This window comes from Charadrius vociferus, unplaced genomic scaffold (assembly GCF_000708025.1).
Source record: "Charadrius vociferus isolate BGI_N301 unplaced genomic scaffold, ASM70802v2 scaffold16, whole genome shotgun sequence".
NCBI classification, from domain to species: domain Eukaryota; kingdom Metazoa; phylum Chordata; class Aves; order Charadriiformes; family Charadriidae; genus Charadrius; species Charadrius vociferus.
In genome coordinates, this window is record NW_009649167.1 from 2,590,897 (window position 1) to 2,599,202 (window position 8,306).

Below are 8,306 nucleotides of genomic sequence, written 5' to 3' on the forward strand. Positions count from 1 at the left end.
GCAGGAATGGAGTCAAAACACTTCAGAGAACCCAGCTGTGAGTTCCCTATGAAGATGTAGCCCCTAGACTGGAACACAAAGAGGTTTGCTAAACAGTCCTGCGTATGGGAGTTCAAGTTGAGCCTTTAGCTGGGTCTCCCGTAGTCCTTGGGGGGAGAACAGCACCTACAGCGGGCGATTCATGTACCCAAAGATTTCTCTATTATTTACCAGCTAATTGTCTTAATTAAGGCCTTAAACACAAGTAGAGGGGATGAATCCCCAGTTACTATTGTGCAGATCTAAAAGCCACCAGGGAAGATAAGGAGACAATTCGAGTTACTGTGACAAGGATGAATTGTCCCAACACCAGGAAAAGCTCAGCAGGCCCATATTGATGTGTCCAGAGTTCCTCTGGCCGAAAACCCAGCAGCATATAATCTTTCAGTCTATCCTTACCAGCTTACGGAAACAAATAGCAGTGTGCACTCTTGGTTATAAAGGCTGACAGGAATATATGGTTTGAACGTGTTTTAACGTATTGTTTGGGCCCAAAAGCTCTGCCTAGGTAAGGCCAATTCTTTTTAGGTAGGTTAGCTAACACCTTTTAATTACAGTGAACTCTCATTTATCCAGCATAATGAAAGAGTGGAATAATTGCTATAAAGCAAATAATATACAGATAATGCAAAATACGTGCATGAGAAGAGGCTGCAGGAACACCCTCTTTGGAGTGCAGCCTCAGTGCACATCAATTGCTGAGAGAGTTGGGTCAATTCAAGCAGGAGGGGGAGGACCAGTGCCTGGTACCAACGGCAGGTTTACAGCTTCTTGCTTGATGTAGCACTACGCTGCAGCCGGGGCAGGGCTAAACCATGCTCCTGCCCACCCACTGGCATATATCATTTGGGAATTTGCCAGTCACCCATAAATTGAAGAACTGAACCCTAAAACCATACAAAAGATTAGACTGATGTCACCGGGTTCACTGCAGAAGTTATCTTCTTACCCACCTGGAAAGAGAGGCACTGGGATACTTGTTAAGAGACTACATGTAGACCCCTCTCTGGCCCAACACATTTCTAGTTAGCTTCTGGCCAGCACAAAGATGGTTCTCTGGAGACTGCTTTCTTTTCTGCTGCCTCTAATATGTCCCTACTTGTGGGATGAAGATTTTGCTGCCACCCTCTTAAGTCCTTTGGTAGAGAAAGGTATTTCTGCTTCTTTACCACTTCTTTAGCTTTTTGGATTTCCTAGACTCCCCAGGTAGGACTCACACAGGCGATACGGGTATTCACAGCTGAGGTGCATTGCCCAGTCCCCCATGGAGCTCTTCATAGACAGTGGAGAAAAACAGACTCTTTTAGCGCTCAGTTCATCTGCTCTATATTGGGACAAGGCCAGTACCACCACTGCAGATGTGGTTTTGGTGAGCTGGATCCCTCCCATCCCATGCTCCTATGAGCAGCTCCAGGCTGCAAGCTGCTGCTGCTTCTGGAGTTTTCCCCTGCTGCTCCATGAAACTGGTACGCTTGCCAGCTCTGCTGCTGCGCTGCCAGCTCTGACCAGCAGCCCTGGAAAACAGGGAACTGGTGATCCCTCTGCACTCAGCAGAGGAGCTGAGCAAGTGACAGCTGTGCTACAGCAATGCCGTGCAGCGCTGGGAGGTTGGCACCTCGCTGTGGGTACCACCGCTAAGGAAGCGGCTTTCTTCAGCCCTGTGAGAACTCAACGCAACTCCTTCTCTAAATGAAAGCTGAGAATCTGGATGTGTGAACAGCACTTGCCAGGAAAAGCCTTTGACTTGCCCTGAGTGAGTCAGCAAGAGGAATCTTCAAGCCTTGAACTCCTTCCCAGCTCTGACCAGCGTACTTTTAATTTCTGCTCTGCTGTACAGTTTTTGCCACCTCACTCAATCTTTCCACTGTGGCTGCCTGGAGGGCTAAAGCCTCTGTGGTGGTGAGGAATACAGAGATTTTCTTGTTTGTGGCTAAGAATTCCCCAGAGGGCCTTGTTCTCCTTGCTCTTTTGGTAACAGATGTCACTCTCCAGGGCTCAACAGATCTGAAGGAAGTGTGACCAGAGGCACGAAACTCAGTGACTGAGTCTGACCTGTCTGTCCTCATAATTCACCTGTCTTGTCTCCACTCAATGGAGTAAAAAAAAGTAAAATTACTGAAGAGAAAATTGGTTCTGTTTTACCTCAAACCAGGACAAGCCCTTTTCTTCCACCTGCTATTCTCCACCAAGACCCAGGGGTGGATTATTCCTTCTACGCAGGCCCAAGTGTTGATGATCTTTGTTCAAATGAAGACAAATATGGTCACGTCCAAAGTTCTCCCACTGCCTCTCCTGCACTGGTTCCCTTTAGCTGCAACAGTTCTTGCTGGAAACCTGTCTGTGCCCAGAGCCTGCAATTTCAGGTGCTAGCAAGCAAACTATCTGCTTCATAGTTTAATTCCAGGTACAACGTCCACCCTGCGATTTTTCACACATCAGCCTGTCTTTGCATAGTTCACCACTTTCAGAGACCTACCCTCTGGTGAGGTCCATCTGTTCCCTATGCCCATGACCATTCACAAACACCAAACACAGGGCCAACAGTGAGATCATCAGGTGGCCTTGATGAAACAATCAGTTAGTCTAAGTCAGAAATTTATTTAGGCTCCTGCTGCCTAGAGCAATGGTGCACACTAGAATTTGAACTATCTACACATGAATGATCTCATATAAAAAGAATAGGATAAATCTTTAGGTAGCTTTTATATTTTTTCTGAAACTGCAGCTTCTCCTGACAACAAACCATTCAGGCTTTGACCAGCTCTTCGAGGCAAAACAACGAAGGCGGAAACAAAGCCTAACCACTGTACCCATCTCCTTTAGGCTAGGTGCTCTAACCCCTCTCTGCAGTGGGATATTGCACAAATAGAGGAAATATATGCTGGTTTCTTCTAAACTGCATCTACTGCTCAGCAGAGCTGCTGGGGACACTGGTAGCAGCAATAAAAGGTATGCATAATCTGTGCAGTATTGGTCAGAATAGACTAGGATGTGGCTGGCAGCCTGAGGACACAGCAGAGGCAATGAAACCCCTGCATCTCAGACTAGAGCTTAAAGCTGCTCTCTGGTAATAGAGGTCTAGGTCCAGGCCATTAAAGAGAGGGTGAGGCCCTCCCATCTTTGACACAACTCATTCATTCTGAATAGAAGTTAAAGGATCTGGTCACAGAGTGGCTGGCAGTGATGAAAAGTGAGCCCCAAAAGGATAGACATTTATATGAAGATAATACTGGCTTGTGGGTTATAAAGAAATGCACTGCTGACTAATTTCATGAGTGGATTCTTTAGCTCCAGAGGACGAGATTCAGAGAATCTCACATCAGCCTAAGATCACCAACAGCCAAGATGCGGAAGATTTCCTGGAGTGAAAAGAGGACTGTTGTTTAAGACTGGCACCTAGATCAATCGCTCCCAGCCTTTTCTGTGGTGATCTCACTGCTACCACTTTCTCCTGAAACTCATTTCTTCTCCTGCCTCACCACCACCTCCTTGAAGCGCTACTTTCTAACTGCCTCTGGCCTGGAGCTGCATTACTGTCACTTGCAGGGGTGTAAAAGTTACCTCTCCTGCTGCTGCCCCAGCACACCTGAGTAGGCTGCACTCCTTGCTGCACTGCATCTTTAGGAGGGAGGTGACTCACTTGTGAGCTTCAGCTTCTAAGCTGTCCCTGTAAGAAGAGCAGTAGAGGTAAATACAAGAGCCCAAGAACAAGTCCTGTGGAGAACTTGCACCCTCACAGCTGCTCTCTCACCTCCAAAACAAGGTGGTCACGTCCAAAGTGCCTAAGGACCCTCCTGAGGGCTAACCCCTGGACCCTGAGAACTGCTAGTCCATGTGAGTCCGCATGGGTCAAAGCTGTGCCCAGGAACACGCTACCAATTCAGCAATACTCAGACCTGCACCTTGGCCCTGTCTCATTTACTAGGAGAGATGCAGCCAGTCTGCTGCACAGACAAACGGCAGAGATGTTCACAGCTGAAACCTTCTGAATTTCAGGGTCAGAACAACAAGCCTTGGCAGACATTTAGCAGCTGCTGGATTATCCCAGTACTAGCATTTGTTAGCTGGCACTGAGCAGATCAGAAGACCGGAGCTGAAAACAGCACTGTGCAGTGCTGTCAGCTACCACGCTGAGGAGACTCCATTAACTACACTGGAGTTACACCAGAAGAAATAAGAAGACACTAACGACTGCAGCCTTCAAAGAAAAAGATACACAAAATGGGATATTTTATGAGCATCTTTTCTTAGATTCTTGAAGAGTTTATTTTAGCGAGGCAGGAGATCAGTTCTTTCCACTGAAAACTGTTGACAACATGCACCACTCACTGCAGCTGTAAAATTTTAGCTGTGACAATGTTTACAGCAGTTCAGATATAACTTCAAAATGACAGCTCCACTGCAGTGGAAGGACTATCAGAAAAGGGAGCAGCCTCTGTTGTTTAACAAACGTTAACAAACATCTTTCCCTTATTTCATCTGTGTGAAAAGAAACATCCCACAGTTCACTTATCTGATCCCAATGTCACCTCAGAGTAAAGTTCATGCCAGACAAAGAGTAATCACAGAATAATAAGTATACACTTACCAACCATATCCATTAGTAAATTAAATTACTGTGATTTTTGGCAGCAAGGGAAAGCTAGGTTAGATGTTAGAAATCATTTTGAACCATAAGGATAGCAAAGCAAGAGATTCATTTGCCTGGGGAGGTTGTGGAGCCTCTATCACATGGGATTTTTAGAGCTCATTAGAAAAACATCTGTCAGGAATGTACCTGGTAATTTGTTTTGGTTTGGGAGTATGGGCAGAGGAGAACAGGATGACTGCTCAAGATCTCTGCCAGCCCTGCTTTCTAAGATCCCTATAGAAGTCGACACCGAACACTAATTTTTTAACAGCTGTTTCACTAACACAAAGCCCAATTAAACGACCTTTCAGTGAGGTCATAAGTTTTCAGTGCTGACCAAGTCCAGTCTAAAGAGGATCATCAGTGGAAAAAGTCAAAGTTTTATGGGAACTTGGGGGATTTTCACATACATTTTATATAAACTATCCATTCAGGTAAGTAAACCCCACTGAAGGCAGGCCACCAGGCATTTTAGGAAAAATCAACTGACCTGGTTTCATATCCACAGCAAAATAAGCCACCTTACTGCAACTCTAATCTTTAAAGAGAAGGACAGTGATACATTTTTCCTGTGGATTAACGAGTCAATTGTTGGTTTTCAGCCAGCGAGCCATACATCTAGACAGGGTGGTATGTCTAGGATGGTGCCTAGACTCCATGCAAACGGACACCAGTTTGCAGAAGGAGGGCTCAGAGGGCGGCCAGCACCCACGTCCACGGAGAGGAAGCTCTCCTTCAGCACCCTGGACAAGATCCGGGCACCCTCGGGGGTCCGATGGGACTCAGACCCCACGGGGCGAGGGGCTCCTTACTTCCAGCTGCTGGAGCTGAGATGTGACCAGGCAGGGAAAGACTCAGGGTCCTTCCATCAAATGGAGCCTGCCTTTTCAGATTTCAGAGCAAAACAGGGTAGGATGCACCAAGACTAAACCTGCCAGTGCAAGAGCTAATAGGGAGATGTGAATCATCTGCAGATGATATAATTACCTGGGGTTTCCACCCGCCGGTAATGGTAGGGGTTAATGCACACTTCTTTCTGTTTTGAGCCAAACGGGAACTCACAACATTCCAGTGGTTTCAACTCATGGTGAGATTGTAAATCAGGCCAGCGCCACACTCTGCAGTATATGACATGGGGAAGCCCCTTGCGGTGAGACACCTGCAGCCGCCCATCCAAGGAACGTGGTATCGTGACACATTTACTGGGCTGACCCGGGCAGCTTAGAGCCCTTTCCAGTTCTTCCATGGCACCTTTTTTCTTCTTTAACTTCTTCACCAAGGAATCAACAGCTTTTTCTGCCCACTTTTCCTCTTCATCTCCTTGTTTCCAGCCCAGCAGCCTTTTCACTGCAGGGCTGGTGAAGGAGAACAAGGAACTGATAGGGGTGCTGGAGTGCATAAGAAGCAGAGATTACACACGAGCGTCAACGGAAGCACAAATCGCTCTCCTGCTTTGCAAGGCTTGCACGGAGTTTCCACAATATTGAGATGGACACTTCCTTCACGGAAAGGTTCTTCCACACATACGTTTTTGTTGTCTTAGGCACTGGTGACAAGTAGTCCAACGGGGTGGGTCTCAGAACGTTCCAAACATCAAGAAACTGCTGATGAAGCCTGGAATAACAACACAATACATCATTAGGCTTCACACACTCCTTTCATTGTTCCTTCAGTAAAGTCTTCTGAAAGAGAAATGATTCAAAATGTGTATTTAATTTTCAATGGTTTTCTGTTTGTTTTTTGCTGTTTATTTTGGGTCCAAGCCTCTCCTCCCCACTACCCTCCACACTCATTTTAGAGATGGACCTTGGAAAGCATTAAGTGTCCAGTCACTTCAATTTGTGTTTAGAGTTTAATGCACTAGGCAAGTTGTTGCAGGCTTGGGGTTATATTTACTACAAAAGAAAATGCACCTTTTTTCTTTATGCTGGTAGCTGTAGGTTCAGCTCAAGCATCTTCTATGAAATTAAATCTGTAATATCAAATTTTATGGAAGTAATGAGTAGAATATTTTTCTTATTTCAACTCCCTCTCTGCCCCTCCAGTCTCACTCGACTGTCAAGAGCTGTAAAATATTAACTGCAAAATTAATTTAAAATTCAAATAATCACAGATTTCATTTAGTGTGTTTGAAAGATCTATCACTATTCTCTAAACTTATTTACATTGTCTCATATGCAAGAGAAAACCTTGTTTGCCTCGCCAGTCTGTTCTGCTCTCTCCAACAATTCAAAGTCTTTTGGATGAAAATCACAGACTTTTGGACACAGTTTGTGCTGGATGGATCCCGAGTTATTTCTGCTAGGAGTTGCTACATCTGACAAAGTCCAACAGAAAGAGTTTAGTTCTTGAGGGTTTTTTTCTTTTTTTCTTTTTTTTTTTTTTTTTTAAACGTAGCTGGAGCCAGTCTAATTTTAGCTGAAAATGATATATTTCCACTGACTGGAACTCTAAGGAAACCGTCCTTGTATGTCAAGCTATTTACTGCTTTAAATATACTTCATGGAACCCCTGTGCATACCAAGTCCAAAAGACTGAACTATACAGAGGACACTTAAGCAGGAGATGAGGGCAGCTTTTAAATGGATGCCTCCAGAGAAACAGCTCCATGACTGCTCCACTCCACCCCTGTGGGAGGACTTGGGTACTTCTTGCTCCCCATCAGTAAAGGCCTGGACATAGTCCTCTGCACTACTTATGTGCAGCCACTGAGGAGACAGAGAGATATTGCCCGGTGTTGGGAGCAGCGGGGCTTCACAAACCATATTATTCTGCAGTTTCCTTAAATTGTAAGAGTTCAAAGGGCACTTGGGGACACTGAGTGCAGACAGGAGGCCAATCCCAAAGACTGGTTCCTCGGCATAGTCTCACATGCTCAGCACCACACAGCTTTGGAGCATGCTGCAGGGTAAGCACACATGGCCCAGGGCATCCAAGCCTCTTACACAACATGCAATGTTTGCTGAGGACCAACGACTGCCTAGAGCTGTTTTCCTCCTAGCCCTACTGTTTTGTTCTCATGCCCATTCCTCTGCCCCACTGTGTCACCCTTTAAGACACCCATCACCCTGAGAAAAGCAAATACACGTATACATAAGACATTATACATAATACTTCCACAAGAGCAGCATGTGATGAGGGCAGGGGCTCAAATTCCCAAAAGGCTTCCACAGAGCCGGGGAGATAGAAGCACTTGGCCCCCCAGAAGAGAACGCACAAAAGCAACTCTTTGGCGTGTCACAAGTCCCAGCAGCGGCTGCTGTCCCCTTGGGAGATTCATATTTTGAGGACTAGCAGACAGGAGGCTGCATAAAAATATGAACAGAGGGACTAGAAAACTGGAAGGAAGAGCAGGCACAACTTGCTTCAAGCCCCCACCACAGCATTGAGCTCTGCTTTATGCAATTTCTATGTTATTCATCTATGTGTATGTCCAGTTTTCCCCAGCTGTCGTGGGGTTCTTGACAGAGCACAGGAGAAATCCCCTCACTCGTGCCATTCAGCAATCAATGATTGATTCTACGGAACAGTCCAAACTTGTCCCACCATGCAAAGAAGAACTTCAGATGCCAGATTTTTTTCCCCACTCTGTATTAGCAAAAATCCAATGACCTGGAGCATTTAACTGTATAGTTAC

The 8,306-nt window shown here is 45.8% G+C and overlaps 1 protein-coding gene across 3 annotated transcripts in view; it reads right to left on the reverse strand.

The window, feature by feature from the left end:
- Positions 1-6,073, reverse strand: part of SMAD9 (SMAD family member 9) — a 21,719-nt gene extending 15,646 nt beyond the window's left edge. For 2 of the 3 annotated variants that reach the window (XM_009888407.1, XM_009888406.1), the window contains exon 1: positions 5,657-6,068. In XM_009888407.1, the coding sequence (XP_009886709.1) occupies positions 5,657-6,068 (412 nt within the window). Of the gene's footprint in view, positions 1-5,656 lie in introns of all 3 variants that reach the window. The other variant, XM_009888405.1, reaches the window with a different exon arrangement.
- Positions 6,074-8,306: the final 2,233 nt, after the last annotated feature.